The sequence below is a fragment of the Maylandia zebra genome, linkage group LG22, assembly GCF_041146795.1.
Source record: "Maylandia zebra isolate NMK-2024a linkage group LG22, Mzebra_GT3a, whole genome shotgun sequence".
Lineage (NCBI taxonomy): Eukaryota > Metazoa > Chordata > Actinopteri > Cichliformes > Cichlidae > Maylandia > Maylandia zebra.
Genome location: NC_135187.1, coordinates 11,403,505 through 11,425,360, shown reverse-complemented (window position 1 = coordinate 11,425,360; position 21,856 = coordinate 11,403,505). Strand labels below are relative to the sequence as shown.

Below are 21,856 nucleotides of genomic sequence, written 5' to 3'. Positions count from 1 at the left end.
GTGCATGACTGCAATAGCAGGGATGATTATTTAAAAGGTCACAAGAATACAGTCACAGCAATACGGTGAATTACTCAACCAATTTGCTCTTCTACAATGTGGGGTGGAGATGGTCTTAAAGGTCAAACTAAATGGTGATTTTAAAATGTTGCAATACTGTTGCAGGTTTCAAGTGTGCATCTATGTGTGCACACATATCCAAAATAATTTACTTGGTGAATTCCCACTACTTAGGCATTCTAGAATTTTAGAAACCCTGAAAGACAACGCTGGGAAATACTGCTGATCCAGTTTTAGTTTAAAAGCTTTGGGAATTGTTTTCGTTTGATGCGGGTCCAGTCACAAAAATTAAGCCAAAACATTAGAGCAAGGCTCACAAATGTCACCACACCGAGCTCATCAACATGTACCAAGAAGCTGATACCGCATGTGTACTTCTACATAGATGGGGTGTCATTTGTGTAACTTTATAGATGTATTTCTTTTTCTTCCCATATTTTTTTAAACTAGTAAGAATACAGAAATTTAAAATACTTTAATCACATCATGTGAAATATCGGCAGGAAGTAAACAAATGGATTTTACAGTGCAAAAAAAAAAAAAAAAAAAAAATCATGCAGCCTATGCAGAGGTAGCAGCAGCAGCTTTACGCAAGGCATGAGAAATGGCAAGTAGTATGCACAGAAGGGACTGTGGAGTGCCAGACCTGCGGTCTTGACAGCTTAAAGCTTGGCTTAAATTAGATGGTGCAACAGGACAGTGATCCCAAGGTGTTGTTACAGTCCAATTAAAGTCCCGACTTCAACCCAACTGAAATGTTGTTGTGGGGGCTTAAGAGAGCTGCACATTAGCTGTGGACCTTTTAGGTGCAGCATTTGTCAGTCTCAAACCTCAATCCTTCAAGCGGGAAGATTTATGGGAAAAAAAGGAATGCTTTTTAACTATTGTTTTGCATAAACACGGAGATTCCTGTCAAGGGGACATAAAGGTTTCTTTAGAAACAAGAGTGTAGAGGATGATAATTATAAAGGTGTCAAGAAAGGTGGCTGAAGAGTCTGGCAGTGATCCTAAACTTCTTCATGCGGGCCTGCAACAATCAGCCACATTTCATCATACACCAAATATCAAAGAACATCACTACCCTCTGTATAATTTCTTGGGAAACCTTATGATCTCTTGACAGGAATGTAGCTTCTTTCAGTAATAAAAATAAATTAAAAATTAAAAAAGTATAAAGTATAAAGTATCGCAGTCTGAAACTGACAAATATCTGCACCCAAAAGGCCTCGACTTTACTCTGAGAGACAGTGCATCTGCAGTAAAAGCCTATAAATGGTGCCCTTGAATGATTGCCAGTTTAAGTCTTGTGCAAACAGATGAACTCGATCTAGCATAATAAAAAACACACACCCAACCTACAGCCAGCTTACATGAGAAGCTGCAAAGGACCAGAGGTGTAACGCCTTCCATATGCTGAAGGCGTTTTTGGTTTTCTGTTCTTGGACTGTCTAAATGATTGAACTACTAAAATTCTCCTCAAGATAAAACTGATAAGCAAGATACTAAAGATAAACTTACGCTTGTGTTAGCCTTTGAACTTAAGATAATATCTATTGACTTAATCTAGACTGTCTAAATTTATTCCACTTGTGCAGATTTAAAAACTGTTTTCAGATTGGCATATCAGCATAAGTATAGTATGTTATAGGAAGGCACACACACACCTGAGATGAAATCGCTGAAGACTCTTTATCTAACATGTTCATTTAAACTGAGGAAAGATCACTTCTGTCAGGTCAAGGTGTGGTTTTGCGAGTATGTTCTGGTCATTTACAACAAAGTGAATTCTCCACAAGTTTGACATTCTATGGATGTCTCAACTAAGCTGTCAGATGGTCACACGTGGAAGGAAAACAAAAGGGAAAGGCCAGTGTCATGGTTTAGTTTAAAGACATAAGTAGCTCGACTGGCTTTGGTTATACTCTCACCAGAAACAGTCCTATGGGCCCTCAGTTTTGGACAAAGGTAGGAAAATAATACAGCAGATATCAAAACTGTATTTTTACAGAGAAAATTTTTTTTTCAATAGATAAACTGCATTTCATAAATAGGAGGTCCCTAAGAGTCATCACAAGTGGAAATGCACGTCTCACCCGACTTCAATACACAGAAAGAATGCATGACAGGTGGGGCTGGCTAAATGCCTTGCTCATCTTTCACTGCGCATCAGCACACCTCTTCATCAGAAACCTGTTGTTATTTTAAGTGCCAGAGGCCGCAACATGTTTGTCGGCTTGCCATGCAAAAAGGTGAGCACTACTGTACTTCTTACTAATCCTCATTTGTTCTTTTTCAGTCTGTAAAACTTTTAAATTACCCAGCTAATACATGCAGCTCTTCACCTTCAACAAGCATAAACGGAGTTTCGCAAGACGCATTCTGATCTTTACCAAAGTCAAAAACAGACGCAAAATCTAAATATGACACCATTGCTTGGAGAGCTCATTCTATGATTCGTGTTTCACAAATCTTAGGGCTTCTTTTTAAAATAATCATTTCAAAACTAACAGTAAACGTACGTTACCACCCTTCCTGCGAGGCCAAACTACAGCCTGTTTTTAATGTTTGAGTAATAGCAATCTTTCATTGATTACCTACCACTCACAGCTAAAACACCTCTTCGGTGCCACCTTGTGGTTTTAAATGTACGTCAAAAATAAAGTTTCATGAAACAAGTTTCCTTTTTGATAAAGCACATAGTTAGGGAATCCTCCCTTAGTTATGCTGCAATAGGTGTATGTTGCTGGGGGATTCCTATGATGCATCGAGTATTTCTTCTTCAGTCACCTTTCTCACTCACTGTATGTTAATAGACCTTTCTGCATTGCATTCTGGCTCTGTTCCACAGCATGACTTTTATCCTGTCTTCCTTCGATTGTTGGGTTTTTCTCTGTATGTGTTATTGTAAGGTCTGCCTTACAATATAAAGTGCCATTAAGCGACTGTTGTAGTGATTTGGCACTGTGTAAATGAAACTGAATTGAGCATCGTCTCACAAGTCACAGTAGATGCAAGTTGCTACCCTTTCTGAACTAGGTGTAGTAGTAGATCTGTAACAGCTACTTTCTACTGCAATCTTGTTTGTACTGCAATGTTTGATTTTTTTTAATTAATTAATTTTATTTATTTAAAACACCAGATGTCCCAAAATGGATTTGTGTCCCGCGAGGACCAAACTGGCAGGACACACAAACTGGGGATTTTCTGCCACATGATGTGCAACAAAAAGTTACTGCCTGTTATCTGCTTCACTGATCATAAATGATCTGAAGACTCGCACCATTCCTGCTGATAGTTTAAAGATGTTCATAATGTAGAGGTTGCAAAGCAAAAATGTATTTGATAAAGTCTTGTGATATGCCAGTAAGTAATGCTATTTTCTTGTGCTATACTCTTAAAATTGTGCTGCTCATCTCTTTTATCGTCACAAGCCAACATGCTCAAAACATTGTTAAGCTTGATGCATCAAACGGAGCAGGTTTCACTTATTCAGTGTGTTACAGGGTCAAGGTGTGGTCACAAGCTCAAAATTCTTTCCATTTTTTCCTTTTAACACTACTTAAAGTTTTATTTGTTCGAGTAAATAAAGACATCTGGTCAAATGCCAGCTTCAGACAAAACAAAACAAAACAAAAAAAATGTACTCATGATGGCAAACACAGTTGTGTTACATAAATGTGACAATATGAGGGCAAGTGCTCTACGTGTCAGGACTTGACAGTGGCTGCCCACTGCTTCACTGAATAAATGGGTTAAATGCAGAGAGAAATTTCCCCACGGGGATCAATAAAGTATAACGTATACATTTTAAAACACAAAGCATGCAATGTGGATATTCCAACCATCCTACATCTCCAGAAGCAGGAAGAGGGCCACCTGTATCATGAAGGACCCCGCTCACCCAGCACACACACTTTTGTCCCGCTCCCCTCAGGCAGGAGGCTGAGAAGCATCAAATGCAAAATCACCAGACTGAGAAACGGCTTCATTCCAGAAGCTGTGAGACTTCTCAATGCATAAATGGACAAGAACTGCTATTGTAGCACCTTAATCACTACTGACACTGTCACTTTATCAATGCTGGTCATCACACCCTGTGCTGCTAAACGTTTTATACTTATATTTATACCTACATTCTATATCCATACTGGTACTCAGGTTGTTGAATTCTACTTATCATATTATTTATCGTATTATTTTATTACTTGTTATTCTGTTTTCTTTTTTAAACAAACTTTAAAAAAAATACAAACTTTACAAATATGAGGATTTGTTGTGTTCCTGTCCATATGGATAACAAATAGAAAAAGACTTGCATCAGATGTGGCCTACCTCATATAGTGAATCATATAAGGCTTATATGATTCACTTATGAAAGTGGCCACTTTCACATATACACATATATATATATATACACACATACATATATATATATATATATATATATATATATATATATATATATATATATATATATATATATATATATATATATATATATTTAGTAAGCATCCAAAACATACAAGTTTCATTTATACAATTTTTCTAGGGATCTTATATCTGTTTCCACTCTTGTATGCATTTCATACAAGTTTCACACCAGATACAAACTTTATAAGATTTATATACATCTGGATGGATTAAACAAGCAGCATGACAAAATTAGCTTGGACTTGGGAGAAATGATGTATATTTGTATCCATTTTGTGCTTATAATTCAAAAACTTAACTACAACTACTCCTCCACACTGAAATGACACAAACATAAACTGATAGACTGAGCCTCTAGGGTTGATTGGATGGGATGATGTTGATGGAGGGGGCTTTTTAAGGTTTTGTTTTGAACTGAACTTTCAACCCCTTGTTACTTACATCTCAAGACGTTTGTATGAAGGTACATTTTGTTATCCTGTAACAATTAGAGTAGACTGGCAACATCTATCGCATGCTCATTGGATTTGCTCAGCCTATATCATTTATTTACAGAGCTGAGTCTAAATCACTTAACGTGGAACTTTCTCAAGGGTGTGTTCATGATTCACAGGTATGTAGAAATCTGTGTTGGTAAACAAGGCAGCTCATCAACTGCTTTCCTGATTATCACAGGACGTGTTTAATCTTTACACATTTAAGATGCCTCATTGAATGACTACTGTACATGGTAATGTGTAAATGTGAAGCTGTGAGTTTAGAGTCACTAAAGATGGTTTTAAATAACACAGTCTGGCGTGTGCCTGAAGCTACACACTGTGCATTCCAGCACAGTAGCTACAGAGGCAGCAAGAATGAAAACTTGACACTCAAATAGGTAAAACAACTCTCACTTGTTCTCTCACCAACTTTCCCTTAATACTCTTACCATGAAATGGCAAAAAGAGTTTAGCGCATTTATTTTAAGTTTTATAGTTAAAAACACTCTTGGAGTCCAAGGAGCTTTTTCTACATTACAGAACTTTCCACTTACCCTTCATTCAGGTCAGGCTGGGCTTCCTTTGGATGCTCGCAGAGACCTTCTGCAGTGTCACTATCAAGATGGTGTGTGTCTGCGTTCGATGCTGACAGCTCAACTGCCACCTGTTCTGGCACTGGTACGGTAATGTTTCTGTCAGGGCTCTGAGTAATTGTATCCACCCACTCAGTGCTCCGTGGAACCCTATTGTGTTCAATCTCTGTGGCATCTGATTGCAGGTGAGTGCTGTGTGTCAGATTGCCCATGACAGCCTCTGCTGCCCCAGCAGTATCTGTTAATGTGCTGTTTGTTATGCCCATGCTATTTTCTGTGTCTTTGTTGCCTTCACCGGTCTTGTCTGCATTCACAATCAGTGGAACTTGCTCTTCTGTCTCTGTTATTATATGTACAATCACATCCTCTTCCTTTGTGTGGCTGGAAGTAGCATGCTTGAAACCAAAATCAGTGAAATCTTTGTTAGGCAGAGTTTCTTCCACCTCTGTTGGAAACAGGTTCTCTCCATTAGAGTGGTCTTCTGTTTCCAAGTCTACAGTCCAGTTTCCCCCAGACTCTTCCACCTGCCCATGCTGCTCACTGGGAGGAGGAGCAAAACTACATACCATCATTGTGTTCACCTGCTGAACCGGTGTGGCTAGTAAATCCTCCTTTCTACCCTCCTCCTCTTCTTCTTTCATTTGTGGCCATACAGCAGTTGATTGTTCTTCCACCCAACTCTCAGATGTTCCCATTTCATGCATTTGAAGAACAGAAATCGGACAGTCAAGTTGTTGCTGTACTTCAGTTTGGCCATTATAATCCTCTTGCTTTTCTTCATCGTCCATTTTGTCTTCTTTCTGTTCCATTTTCACAATCACGACCCTGAAATCTCCTTCATCTCTCTGGCTGATCCCTTTATCCATTGGCTCCGAGTGCTGTACGATTTCCTCACCTAGCCTCACAATGGACTCTTCTCTATCATCCATTGTGAACATCTCTTCGTCCCCACTCTCCTCTGCATTGTCCTCCTCAGCACTGTAGTAAATCTCCTTTGTACTTTCATCATCTGATCCAACACTTAGATATGCTGGACTTAAGAGCCTGTCATTTCGCACCGTTGGTCCAGAAAGGGCAGAAAACTCATCTGTCGTTTCAAATTCTACCTCAAGATCCTTCACCAGATTCATTTTATCAGGCACCGAAGAGCTACAGCCTGGATAAACGTTTGTGTCGTCTGTGACTAACTCTTTGACTAGGATCACTCTCCGTTTGGAGTCAGTAACCTGAGCATCTATCCCGTGGGATGTTTCATAGTTGGATATGGGAGGGGCAGAGTTCTGACACAAAGGGCCTGACCAGACACTGTCGGTAACAAGGCTTTTATTGTCCGATTTCAACTGTGAACGGGAGCGGGTCAGCTCAGAGTAAGAAATGCCAGCACTGTCAGAATACTTGGAAGCTGCACTGAGAGAGGTAGGCACATATCTGTTTTGGTTTTCTGGGACTGTTTGAATCTGAGAAGCAGAAACTCTGGAGCTCTCACCAAAAGAGCTTCCCTTTATTTCACCGATGGAGGCCGACCCATCAGGAGCATCAATCATTCTGCCAGCAGCCAAGTCAAGATCACGAGAAGTTAATGTTTGGGAGTACTGAGTATTTGTTTCTGCATGACTTTCATCGTGGGTTTTGACAATGACAAATTCTGTTTTGGTGTCAAGAAGTCTTTTATCAGTGCAGATATGAGATGATGGGCTTAGGAGTGAAGAGATTACCTCAGAGTTAAAATTCTGGGGGAAAAGTGACTCGTACAGAGCTCCATAAACTTTATCTTGATGGATGGGAGCAGTGCTGCTTTCGCTGCTAACAGCTGAGGTTGTGCTGACACTCTTGGCATTTTCAGGAAAAGACCTCTCAGTGTGAGAAATGAAGATTTCATGATGGTTGGCAGCAGAGTCTGCACTGCTAGCTAACTTGTCATTTTGAGGATCAGGACTTGGCCCTGTAACAGTGGTGTAGTTACTGTTGTCAACACTTGTCAGGGAGGACTCACTATTTGAAATTGTACTGTCAACTGTGTCAGGGGCATCAGACTGATGATGTGGTAAAGTCCCACTGGTGGATTCATTTTCTTGGGGGATATAATCATAAGAATTATTGCCCGAGGCGACAGTTGCTGCTTCGTAAGCTGAACTGTCAAGCACAGTTGGTGGCTGGCTGGCTAGAAGAGTATGTTCAGCCTGGGTTTGAACAACAGAAGCTGTTTCTGAAGTAGCTATCAGAAGAGCTGATTTGACATCATTTCTGCTTGAGCTGTCGTGAACTGGAATGTTCTCTTTCTCCTCCAGTGAGCCGGTATCATCAAGTTGCAGCTCAGGAATGGAAGCAATTGGAGCTCTCAGGGTTTGCCTCTGCACATCCGAAAGATCAGAGGCATTCGTAAGAGGGCCCTTTGATTCTTGTTGGGTGTTCACAGTGATAACTGGGACTGACGGGGACTGTGCCGAAAGAGTGAAGTACGAGTCAGTTTCATTTGCAGCTACAGGGGGAGGTGAAGGGATGTCAAATTTACTGTCGCTGTCAAGCTCTGGTTGAGACATACTGAACTTCTTTCTGTTCCCTGGGTCCCGTTCCACAGGTGTCTAGAAGAAGATTAGTTATACTTTAACTGATGAAATACCCAATACAGTTTTAACCTGAGAGATCTGTGTTTTTACGCAATGATTTGTACCCATGTAAACAAAAATCATTATTAAAGTTTCACATTATGAAGCTGGAGGGGTAGGTGATGCAGCATTTCACTACTCTCACCAGCAACCCAAGATTGAGTTATAGACATAGATTTTCACATTTGTGCATTAGCGACCTGTTCAGAGTGTACCCCACCGAGTTGAATAAATGTAAGCAAATAGATGGGCAGATTGATTCTGTTTTTATGTTTTAATACTTTAGCATTAAAACAAATTACTTGGTTGGAGTTAGGAATTAGAAATTACCGGGTTTGGTTTAGAAAAAGTTCATGGTTTGGCTTTAAATACAACAGCTGCTACTTCTTTTACAGCATATTCAACAATTCATGCCCATGAATATGAGTGCAATTATATGATCATTTCACAATTTGCTATGAGACCGAGCTGAAAAAAGAAACCCAATAAATTTAGCACATAGCAATACAAAAAGTATTATCAGGACAGATATGTTCCTTCAAAATTGCTCTTAGTGATTTTAAACAAACTCAATTTTTCAAAAACCTACAATATTGATTCACTGTTACCTCTTCCTGCTCCTCGATGCCTTGGGTAGGAAGACCAAAAGTGCTCTTTGACATATTCTCTTCATCTTTCTTCTTCTTCTTTCTAATACCAAATGAAATGGTTGCAAACCTCTTAGGCTTACGTAGGTCCATCTCTGAGTAGCTTAACGCTTTGGCCTTAGAAAGACAAAAGTACAGGAAGTAAGGATGGAGTGTAAAATGCTCTTTAATGCAAAAGGAAAGAATTTGTTAACAAAATACACGAGGTGTAACTACAAATCTCTATGCATGAGACTTGTATGGCTTTATGCCATTAAAAGCAACATACCTTGCTCAAACACTACCTTTCACCAAAGAAAACACATACCAAACCTATTATAATCCCTTGCTACATGTTAATTAGAAACCATCCCTAGACTGTGTATTCCAATGGTAAGAATGAGGATATTACTCAATTATACTGTAAACAAGAAAGTGAGTTGACACCCTAACTTCATTCCTAAAAGCTGCTCCACCCTGAGAGGAATGAAAAACTAGTAGAACATGGTTAGCTAAATCACCAGCAACAGCACTGCTGATTCAACTATTATGATTAATGAAACTGAGGGCAAGAGAAAAAAAAAAACAAAAACCAAAAAAAAAAAAAAAAAAAAAAAAAAAAAAAAAAATCGGATCCTATAATTTCACAGAACTATAATTAAAAAAAAAAAAAAAAAAAAAAAAAAAAAAAAAACACTGCCAAACAAAGCAAAAATAAATCCATTTATTAATTTATTATGTTAAAAGTCAAACTTTCAAAAGTAGAGCATCAAAATACTTTAATAATATTTTTTGCGGGCTTGTCTAGGGAAACATTGAGTCAGAAGTGGTGATGCTCTTCTAGTGGTTATGTTTTGTCAATCACGAGTGAGAAAGGAAAGTAGAAGTCATTACTTTCTATCAGACAACAGTGAGATACCAAACTGGGTGTGCCTGTTAGCATTCTTTCTTTGAGGGAGAGTTTGGAAAGTATGAGAAGCTAATAAAGCATCTAAATAGAGATTTAAATAAAGTTTCAGTCGAGTCAGTGGTTTCTCCTAAATGTGAAGTCTCATATGTTAAGTAAGCTATGTTATCAGAATAATACTTTACGTAAAAATGTGGACAACCACAGAAAACAAAACTCTACAATCTATAGGGAGATTAAGATTTAAAAGGCTGAAATATTTATAGGTAGGACAAATCTTTCTTTGTTATTTCAAATCAGTGCGAATCCAAAAATCTCAGCTCGACTTATAATTAAATTAAAAAGGAAATAAGAGTTTCTTTTTCAGCTAAATATCTCCATGAATACAATTAAAAAAAAAAAAGAAAAAAAAAAAAAAAAAAAAGCTTCAAGTCCTCTATATTAGATGAAAAAAACCAAGGGAGACAATGTATATAACGAATAAGCAACTGCATGTCAGAGTTCCCAACATGCTCATAATACTGTTTATGCATTCTACACTTATGGAATAAGTCTATCTTAACCTTTGGACATTTCTGGCAAACAGTGTAGCGCCTGGTGGGGAAACGAGAGTCTTTTTTCAGACTTATTTGATAATGAAGCGCATTATGTTCTGCAGTCAAAGAAATGTTCCCATCCATCAGCAATGTTAACCTACTCTGCTGCCAGGCCTTAATCTTCACCACAACGCTGCTTAGCAAACTTCTAGCACCCTCTTCTGGTGATAAATTCCACTTGCTTTCCTTCTTCATTATATTAACATGAGGGCCTCTAGAGAGTTGATGCCCTATTGTGAGTAGTCATATACAGGGATTAGATCATAAGCAGGGCTCACTTTTATAGGGATAACTCAGTTGAGAATTTAATAATCCATCAACAAGACTGTACTGACATGTACAGTGCACATTTGAATCATTATGAGAAGCATCGTTCTGTAAAATAAGACCCCGAGCTATGCAGTAAAACACAGCTGGCATAGAACCAGCATTGAAGAAGGGCTCATGAGGTAGCATTATATATGTTTAAGAAAAGAAAAAAAAATCTGGTCCCAAGAAACTTCTTGTTGAGACAAGTTTCCGATTTCTGACTGCTCAGAGAAAAACTTTAGATTTGTCCTGCAATCCGAGAGGGGAAGATTTAAAGATACAGCAACAACTGGATTTTATTCACAAACTTGTGTCAAAAAAGGAAACGTATCATCTAGGATTACTTGCGTGTGATACATAAAAGTGAAACTGTAGTTTGAGTCGGCTCTATCACATTTCATGTGAACATCCTGCTTTTACCCTCAGTCTTTAGTTCTGGGTAATTTACAGCCTTGTAGAGCCTTGTGCAGTTTCCTATGTGGAAAAAAAAATAATAGTGAAAGTTTCTCATTTACAGCAATAAATTAAAATGAAAAAAAAAGGGAGGTGGAGATAGAGAATTGCCGGAAACAAATGAGGTGCAGATAACATCTTATGAGGAAACTGGTAACACTTTTCATAATGATGATCATCTGAGGGCAGGGCAGAGTGGTGACTTTAAACTTGTTGCATGTTGGGCAGTCAGCCATGAGCTTTCAGTTGCCAAGTTTGACAAAACACTCGTCGTCTATAGTGGCTGTCTAACATTATCCTACTTTATTCAGAGCCGTGACACTGCAGGTTTAGGGAGAAATATCAAAATGAATCTCCTGCTTATATTTGGGTTCAAAAGCTGAGAAGCAATAAAACAAAAGAAGAGCATTACTGTATTTTAAAATAAATATATTCATTATTTATTTTTTAATTATGAAACTGGAGATTTGAAATTAAATATGCAAGACTTAAAAAAAACAAAAAAACAAAAAAAAAAAAAACCAAAAAAAAAAAAACCCACACACCTGACAAACCTTTCACACAGGGATGTTTGTATCAGCACCACATATTAATGAACCCAAAGTATTTGTTTTCTTCCCCCTCCTACAGCTGGTATAGTTTACTACTTGTTGTTTTTGGGGTTTTTTTATAAATTGCTGACTACAATGTTATCTTTATGTAACATAATACACAGTTTCTCAGTGTAGTTACCAGAAAATAAATAGAATATACAAAATTTCCAATAACTGCATGTGAAAAAGAGCTCACTAGTTACGACATCTTCACTGACCTTAACCCTAGGTGCGGTGGCATAAACAGGAGGCAGCTTGCTGGCTGGGTCATTGTTGTCAGAAGCGGGCTCTTCGTCGTCTGCGGTCTCACTGTTCGCAACAGCTCTGAGGAGTACAAAAGTTTAAAAAAATAAAAATAAAAAAAATAATTAAAAAGTGAATGGATCGGAAATATGCTGAAAGAATATCCATGATTGACTGACCCCAATTACAGAATTTGTACTACTTACAGTGTAACAAAGTAAATTATAGGCTATGCTCAAAACTATGAGGAGGTTTATGTAACTCATGTACTATTGTGTGTATGTATATATTGACAGATTTATTGTTTGCCATCCAGTGTGTGCAATACAGAGGGTGGAATTTTTGTTGCCTAACAAAATGAAACAGTGAATCACTGCTAATGGAATGCTGAACAGAACCGGCTACACAGAAAGTGAGCTGGTGCTTCTTAGAACTGAGATCAATGTTGCGAACAAAGGTAAATCAGGCCATTAGGATAGATGACGTACTTAAAAACGTACGCTGACACCTTAAAAAAAAAAAAAAAAAAAACTGTAAAGAAAAAAAGGTTGTTTTTTTAATTGAATTGAATTATTAACCAATTGGACCAACCAACCAAGTGGAGCGACAGGTGCTGCCTTTGTTCGGTCATCAGCACGGCCTCTAATTCATGTACCGCTACAAAGGCTTCAAAGTCAACAGAGAAGCTCCATCAATAATCACAAGCTGTCACTTCATTAAACAAGCACAACAAAGGTCTCTTTATGCGCAGGATTTTTCCGCTTTACACGACCGGATGCTCAGACAAGAAGCCAAATGACAAGCAAACACGTGGAGCTGTCACAATTTATAGATCACTGTGTTGAAACTCTTCTAATCCAAACACACTTATTTGCCACAAGTATGCATGAATATGCATTTGGCCTTTATGTGTACTGTAGAGTTAGGTGAAAACTGCTCAGTCTTTTTTGTAGTTTTACTGATAAAAGCTGATATGCTCAGGCTGCCTTAGTCACACAAAGGGTTTTTTTTTGTTTTGTTTTGTTTTCTCCCCCCTGTGGTTGGCAACCCAAGAATCAGTCAAGTAACTAACCACTGCAGTATCTGAGACACAGGAGTAGTTTCTGGTAGAACAGATGTCCTAGAACAAGAAGATGAGTCATATCTTCGCCCCCGGGTGAATGCTGTTTACATATCAACACACAAGACACCCAAAAATGTGCAAAGCCTTTCACTGTGTGAAAATGCCACAGCTTAGACTTGTGGAAAAAAAAAGGGAAAAAAAAAAATAAAGGTCTTCCTTTGATGAAGTTCAAAGTGCTTCCTGTACTTTCTGTCTGTGCTGTGCAATGTGAGAGTGTTAAGAGATAAAAATCAGACCTACTAAAGTCCTGAAGCAAACACACAAAAATAGTTACTACTTTAAAGGAAGAGTTTCACATTTTTAACACATCTATATGGTAAATTGTTAGATGGGTGGTGATCAGCTTAGTTCAGCATGAAGTCTTTAAATCATAGTTATTTACCTGCCTACCCAGTCTTCTAAGCTAACCCCATACACAAACACGGGTATCATTTTTTACTCTGTAGTCACCAATGACCCACTACTCTACAGTTCCATTAGATGACCCATAATTTTAACATTTCAGAAACAAAAATAACTTTTATACTGCTAGTACTAGATACTCGTTAGTCCTTCACCGTGTCACTTTTGAGTGAAGAGAATGAGGGCTTCTTCTATACTAGCTGGTTATGAAAACTACACTTTTTCATTACACCACATATTTCAAGCCTGTAGAACAAAAATGCAATCCACTTTTTGGCCAAATTACATTTCCTGTATTCCTTAGTGTTGAATATTTCACAATTTTACTCTCATTAAATTGTGAACATAATCTTTAATCCCTGAAATGATTCCATCTTGAGCCATCAGGTTATCACTGTGTTCAAACTTCAAAGTCTGACCAAGTCCTACTGCCTGTAATGATTGTTGTGAACTGTCGACATGCAGAATGGAGGACGAATAAACATGGTAGGAGCTCGTCCGTCTTTCGCCTGGATGACCTAATTATTATGTACAATGCCAATGCATTATTTCGGTGCCTGGGTTACTGAGCCTTTATAAGTTTGATCCTTTTACTATGTAAAAACTACATCTGGAAGTTCATGTTATTTTTTTGTTTTTTTTTTAATGTTCATGGTCTTGTCTATGTGAAACTTTATTCTAATGCTCTGTGTGCATGCAGTGTCAAATCAGAAAGTAATACCTGCTCTTATTAAACCACCTAGTAGTGGGTAAACACTGTAAATGAATACTTGATTATTCATTAATCCACACCGAAACAAACATGTTGCTAGTATTTCAAGAGAGCCTTATTGCCAGCTGTTGGCATCACCACTTTAACGCACCTCTTTTAAAGTATAACACCTTCATGTTTAACTGTTGTGTTATTTAGAACAGCGGTCCCCAACCCCCGGGCCTCGGACCGGTCCGTGAGTCGTTTGGTACCGGGCCGCGAGAGTTGAGGCTCAGGTGTGAAATGTATGGTTTTCAGGGTTTTTAATCGGTTTTCAGCGTTATTTTGTTATCGTTTTGATCATTAACTCTGTTTTCCTGGGTCTTTTCACGTGTGTTATGAATAAATCTTTTTTTCGGTACCGGTATTAGTTTTAATTTGTTGTATTTATCCGCGACACCTTAAAGGCCGGTCCGTGAAAATAATGTCGGGCTTAAACCGGTCCGTGGCGCAACAAAGGTTGGGGACCGCTGATTTAGAATACACAGCTATCACCATTTGATGCTCATCACCACAATCACGCACTTTTTAGAATACAGACACAATAAAAGCGTTAACAACGGTTTCTTTGTCATCTGCAGGAAAACATCCCACAGTTTAAAAACATAAATAAATAAAATCCATGTTTGTGTGGCAAGTGTACTGATAAAGATCCAAAGAAGTGTAGTGTTGACAGTTATTTGGAAGACCAGTTCTCAAATTTTGGATAACATTTACTCTCACAATTGTTGGCATGGGAGGTGTTGAGAACTCTGATGAAGTCCAACAACATGACCCATCACAATTTTCAATCTGGGAAAGGAAAAAACAACAACAACAACAACAACAAAAAACCCAACATATAGCGAGAGAGTTTTTTTAAATTTGGCTGTTGATTCTTTAGAAACGGCAGCAGAGGAGCTGAAACACTTCTTTGCTCGCTTTGAGGTGTCCCACCCATCACAGTCCCCTTACCAAAAAAGGGAAGAAGAAAAAAAAAAAAAAAAATGCAACCTGCAACCTGCCTGTATGACCGGCCAGTAGTGCTCACCCTGGTGCTGAAGTGCATTGAGAGACTGGTCTGGATCATATGTCCTTCATCCCTCCCACATTTGATTCGATTTCCCGCATGACACATTTGAGTCCCCTGCTCTTCATACTGTACACCTACGACTGTGCTCCCCCACTCATCACAGTATCACCATTGTCAAATTTGCAGACGACAACACTGTGATGTCATTTCTAGTAGGGGTGATTCTGCCTAAAGGGACAAAGTGGTGTGGATGACAGGTTGGTGCAGGGACAACAACCTGCTACTGAACACAACCAAAACCAAGGAGATTGTTGTGGATTTCAGAAAAAAAGAAAACAGACATTAAACCACTTTACATCAATGGTGTTGGGGTTGGACTTCCACTTCCTGGGAGTTCACATCACAAGGACCTGTCCTGGGGTGTGTACAAAGGGGAGCTGGCAAAGAAGGCTCAGCAGAGACTTCATTTCCTGTGAATCCTCAGGAAAAATAACATCCCTCAAAAGCTGCTGTTGTCCTACTATCAATGTTCTATCAAAAGCATTCTATGCTACTGCCTGTGTGTTGTTACCTTCTCTGGACAAACTGCAAAGCTCTCGCCGTCACAGGAAATACCATAAAAGACAAAATAAATAAACAATGCCCAAACTCATCATGCACAACAATTAGCAATAATTTGATCTCATTGTGAAAACACGTTTCCAATAAGAGCTGCAGAAAACCTCCCATTCTTGACATCTTACCTCTGAAATATTATTTGAAGTTATCAACTAGACTGTCCTTGTCAAGTGGAATCAATGCCCCTTTATCACCAAGAACTGACTGAATAGAACAAATATGCACGTATGAATGACTTAAACAGCATTGTGTAGCAATGCACTGCTCAAAGCATATCCTTGGTTTGAAGTACAAGGCCTTCTCTGACTGATCCATTTTTCAGCACTTTGTTATACAATTTAATGCAGTGGTGTGAAGAAGAAGAAGAAGAAGAAGAAGAAGAAGAAAAAAAAACCCACTGCCAAAATACAGCATTCTTAACTCAACACACATTGAGTTTTACCTTGCTTACTCTTCTGGAACAGACATAACAGGTTCAACAATACAGTGACTTATTGTGAACTCAGCTGGATGTATTAAACACCCTTGTGCTGAGACATAAATGTTACCAGCATGCATCACCAAATACAATAGTGTAGCTTGTGTGTCCAATTGATTTGTAGTTTCATGACAATGCAACAGGCATGTGGAGTGGCAGGTTTGTCTACAGAACTTCCACTAATCCATAAAGCCACAAAAGAGCGCGACAACCTAAAGAGTGGGTGTGTGTGGTTTGTTTGGAACTTCAAGTTTCCTGCAACGTAATACACTGGTGGTAAGGTTTCCAACACATCCAGTGTGACTTTGACCTCACCCTTGAACTTTATGAAAAGAGATGGGAGTCAAAACAAACAATAAAATGAAGATTTATTTCTTAGATGATGAAATCCTCAAGTCTTGATAGATAAAATCTGGAACATGGATTAAAACAAAATCCTCAAACTAATAACAAAAACAGATTCAGTCTACATCTGGAAACAAGTCTATCTTGGTTGACCATCCACAGTGTCAACAATTAAAAAATAATCCTTTCATTCACAGCAAAACAATGTAATGTAATTCTGCACTTAATAGTTTATAAAATGATTTCTAGATGTGGCTCGTATAGACAATCAGTGGATAAAAGACTACCAAGACTGACCTGAATATATGTTTCATTCTGCTTTATGTTTACACTACTGCAATATTTGATTGATTATCAGGGCAATCGTGGCTCAAAGAGTTGGCAGTTTGTCTTGTAATCGGAAGGTTGCCGGTTCGAGCCCCGGCTCGGACAGTCTCGGTCGTTTTGTCCTTGGGCAAGACACTTTACCCTACCGCCTACTGGCGATATGGCAGCCTCGCTTCTGTCAGTCTGCCCCAGGGCAGCTGTAGCTTGCCTCCACCAGTGTGTGAATGAATAGTGGAATTGTAAAGCGCTTTGAGGGCCCCGAAAAGCGCTGTATAAATGCAATCCATTATTATTATTATTATTATTTTTGAATGATGCATGATTTTTTTATGCATCGTTTAAAAACTTTACCCTTGCATAACCTCCATGTGCAAAGGCAGTCACAGTGTCAGCTCGCTGTTTATTTTTCTCTGTGCAAACACAAACCGTCACTGGCGCTCATCTACAAACACATGAACAATATGATTCTATTGTCCTGGCCTGTGATTAGTAGCTTAACCTCCACCCCACCTGTGTCTATATGCACACCCAATGGTGACTTATACATCCTTACAGCTTTAAAGCATGTCTTGTTTATTGCCTTGCAAACATTTGTGACCAAAATCACCATTCACAGATTTTATTCTGCTACCTGCCACCTACTATGAAACACCTAAGACCTCAAGGTAAGGTTGAAATCTACCAACCAGATCAACTAAGTCAATGTTTACCCTGGAGAATAAAATGAACATATCCTGTTTTTTATGACTTGGAACTCCTGAAACCGTTGGGGTCTCATGCACAGCTATAATTTATGAATAGACAGCATAAAATGGGCCTGTGAGGGAGGCCCTGACAGAAAAGTCTAAACTAACAATATAGAAAAAAAACCTAGGTTTACACTGGACGCCTTTCCATTTGATTATTTTCGTCTGGTTTGAATTCTGCATTATATCAGATAATGGTAAAATGAAACACTCCATCTGAAGATTGAATTTGAGCTTCAAGGTGATTTTTCTAACAGAACTTTGCCTCAAAAGGGGTGGGGCTTGTGAAATGGCCTAGTTAAGCACCAGATTTGAATTATTGGAGGTTACAAACTGAGGACACATGCAAACGTTTTGCTGCTGAATTTATTTTTTTTTTGCATGCAAGCTCGATATCAGTTTCCAGCATGCCATATCATAAGACTATGGACAAATATGCAAAAAGCATGTTTCTGCTGAAGGGGACAGTGCTAAGCTAAGTATGCTCTTACTTTTATCCAACTCTAAAGTCCCTTGTGGCTCTATAATTATATTTAAGTGTACTACCCATTTCAAAAGTTATTGGGATGTTTGCCCAAAAGCTCACAGTCTAGAAACATCTCAACTTTTTTTTTTCCACAGCAGTGAGGATTGCTTAATTTGGACTTTTCATTTAGGCTACCAATGGAAACAGCAGGCGCAGGCTACTTGCTGAAAACTAAAGTTTATCTGAAGCTTTGCTGCTCTTTAAAGCGTCAGAAGCTGCTTATTACCCCTTGAGCAATACAGCAAATGCAGGCATGAAAACAGGTCACTGAGTCAACATCACGGCACTGGGTAAGCATACCTGAGCACCTTCTGGCTGTCATTAGCTGACTTCTCAGAGTCCTTCTTGGACTTTGTCTTGAATTTGAACAACTTGAACTTCTTCTTCTCCCCTTCGTTTTTCTGCACATCCTTCTCCACCGATTCGTCCAAGTTGGCTTCGCTCTTGGAGAACAAACTTTTCAGAGACTTTCTGGTTGAACTCCTCTTCGCCATCTCTAGTCTACTGGGTAACGTCAGAGGGCCGAGTGAGTCGGGTCTTCTTCCCCACTGATCATTCAAAGCCGATGAAAACAGGCGAGGGGCAGAAAAGACTTACTGACAGCTGTTGCTCTGGCTGCCTCATTTTGTGTGCAGCACGCAGAGCTCAGGTGCGGGACACGCCCCCCGGGGAACACCCAGCTCAGACAAACAATGACACTCACTGCAGATGATCACCGGTCTTGTTAACATATTTTTGCAATGGCAACAACTTCGGGAAATTAGTGCAATTTGTTTTTATTGGCTTTACTGTCTTTGGTGTTACGTAGTTCAGCAATTATTACCCACAGAAATTCAACGGTTTATTAAAAATACACTGTCAAGGGCCTTAATATGCATATGTAAAGACCATAAAGGCCAAATTTTTACATTTTTTTAAATAAAAAAGATGTTTTAGGTGCTAATGTAATAATAAGAAGAATAATAATCTCGATTTAATTAATTAATGCTTTAGTCAGATATGAAGGGAGCCTTAACATGGTCAAAGCTTTCTGCTTTTATAAATCTATCTATCTATCTATCTATCTATCTATCTATCTATCTATCTATCTATCTAATGATAAATCCACGCGTAAACGTATTACTTTACACTGATGCGTTACAATGCGTTGTTTGTATGCAGTCTCCACGGTTCTAGGACGACATCGCCTGGCCTGTGTGCAGTTTGCAAGTCAATCATCAGGCGTGTAGATTGCTTTGCCACAAGATGGCATCCCAAGATTGCTCAGTCAAATCAGAGCGCTCTAGCTGCTCAAAGTTCAAGCATGTTACCTGTTAAACCTGTTGACTGAGGTGATGGATTGTGCATAAAATAAGGAACAAACAGAGAATAAACTGATTTCTTCCTCCTTCTTCCTTGTTCCCAGTAGCGTTACAGGTTATGGCTCATATAACTCTCTCATGTGGCGATGAGTGAAGAAAAAGAAGCCCTAATTTGACTTAAACCGTTTCTGATAAGATAAAGAGTCGTCATTTGTTTGGTCATACACTAACGCTTTGCTGCATTTCTTTACTGAGAGGGCCCCTACTCTTTTTCTATCATGGTGCATGACAGAGAGAGAGTGAGCAGATGACAAAGATAAGACACGGAAAACACAAAACACATGATCTCGCTTTTATTGGGGGGGTTGGGGTGAGCTCATTCTGGTCACATTGTACTGGGAATCCCCTTTGGTGGCCTGTTGGAGCACAGTGTGAGAGACTTTGAGAAGAAAAGGGTGTTTTTGAACATTGGGGGCTGAAGATTTAGGTTTAGCCCAGGAAAAAAAAAGATTAAAAATACCTTAAAGGTTTAATCCTCACAATTACTAAAAATGTACATGTACCAATTTGTGCATCACATTCTACAGCGAGAGACTCCGTGACATTCCTCTCCTATACAGTCTAGTTTTACTTTATATTTACTTTAACACTGCTTCCCCATTGCCAACTCTACCCAACCAACCAACTAAAAAAATAAATAAAATAAAAAAATCATCTATCCAGTCCATCGATGAAAAAGTTAGCTGTAGTTAAACATAATGTGCTGGAATCAGAGGTTAAAATGAAGTAGTAGGTAAAATCCTGTGAAATGTAATTGTTGGGTTTTTGCTGATTATCAGCAAATGTTCTGAAGCAAATGAGAGAAATTGTGTGATTATGAACTCACATAACAGAATGAAAACCACCCATTTTTTATCTTTATATGTGAAACCTTTAGACCCATTTAGCTGACTGCTACAACGTCACAACTTTGTGTTATTACTCAGTGCCCCACACCCATGTTTATTGCCTTTACCGCTGACTAAAAATAACTGCTACTGAAAGTCAAACATTAAGGCAGGATGAAGTTCAACAGAATTTATTAATCCAGGTGAAACATGATTCAAAGGAAGCGCATAAAAAAATGGAAACATTTGAAAAAACCAACACATTTGTTGTCTTTTTACAACAATCACTGGCTATCAGTGAGCTAAACTGAAAGGGAATGCTGTCAGGAAAAAGGGCTGTGTGTTTGTTCACTCAAGGCATAGCCACCGGCATGAAAAAGCACGCAAATAAACACAACCATCCCTTTTAACATTATCGTCCTTGGAATCTTTCTCTTGAATTAAGACAGAAAGCTATTTGATGCTCAGGGGTCATAGCATTTGTTCGTGAGATAAAACATCACGAAACGATTTGGTGCTTGTCCAATACAGGCCCTCCTCTCCAGGTAAGAGGCCAAGGGGCAAGAGGCTTGGTTACTTTTAAAAACAGTCATCAATTACTCACCTATTGCTCTGCTGCTGTGTATAATGTTAAACAGACATGTGACCAATTGCTACAAACTTAACTTTTATGTTTTTGTTTAGGTTTTTTAAACTGCTTACATTTTATTATGTAATCTTTTGCCAAATTATTAATATTTGAATTTAAGCAAACGTCCTTTCTCTCACACACAAATTGGCCACATCTATATACCCACAGTATGAGTATACTGTGAGTATACTGTGAGTATACTGACATGAAGAAAAACAGATTTGAAATGTTATGGATAGCTTCAAGCATTTCAGATTGAATAAGTCACAGTTATATGATTAATAAGGGCAGGTCATGTGTTTTATTTACATCCTCTTTTAATCACCTTCTATTAACTGCCTAAAGTGTTAAATTCAAAAGTGGTCAATCACTTACTGTAACAACTTCTGATGTCACCTTGCTTTTTTTTCAATCTGACAGGGTAAATTTCCCAAATTACTAACTCAAAAGTAACTTGTTACAAAGTTATCAAACCCCAATCCTGTGACTAATGGACAATCTAACACAGCGGTCCCCAACCTTTTTTGCGCCACGGACCAGTTTATGCCCGACAATATTTTCACGGACCGGCCTTTAAGGTGTCGCGGATAAATACAACAAAATAAAACTAGTACCGGTACCGAGAAAAAAGAAGATTTATTCATAACACACGTGAAAAGACCCAGGAAAACCGAGTTAACGATCAAAACGATAACAAAATAACGCTGAAAACCGATAAAAACCCTGAATACCATACATTTCACACCTGAGCCTCAACTCTCGTGGCCCGGTACCAAACGACTCACGGACCGGTACCAGTCCGAGGCCCGGGGG

The 21,856-nt window shown here is 38.7% G+C and overlaps 1 protein-coding gene across 1 annotated transcript in view; it reads right to left on the bottom strand.

The window, feature by feature from the left end:
• The window catches only part of crybg2 (crystallin beta-gamma domain containing 2), a 38,362-nt gene extending 19,520 nt beyond the window's left edge, over positions 1 to 18,842 (bottom strand). The window contains exons 1-4 of the mRNA XM_076879124.1: positions 18,525 to 18,842; positions 11,872 to 11,977; positions 8,778 to 8,933; positions 5,525 to 8,145 (exon numbers count right to left, since the gene is read on the bottom strand). Of these exons, the coding sequence (XP_076735239.1) occupies positions 5,525 to 8,145; positions 8,778 to 8,933; positions 11,872 to 11,977; positions 18,525 to 18,718 (3,077 nt within the window). The 5' untranslated portion in view covers positions 18,719 to 18,842. The remainder of the gene's footprint in view (positions 1 to 5,524; positions 8,146 to 8,777; positions 8,934 to 11,871; positions 11,978 to 18,524) is intronic.
• Between the last annotated feature and the right edge of the window lie 3,014 nt (positions 18,843 to 21,856).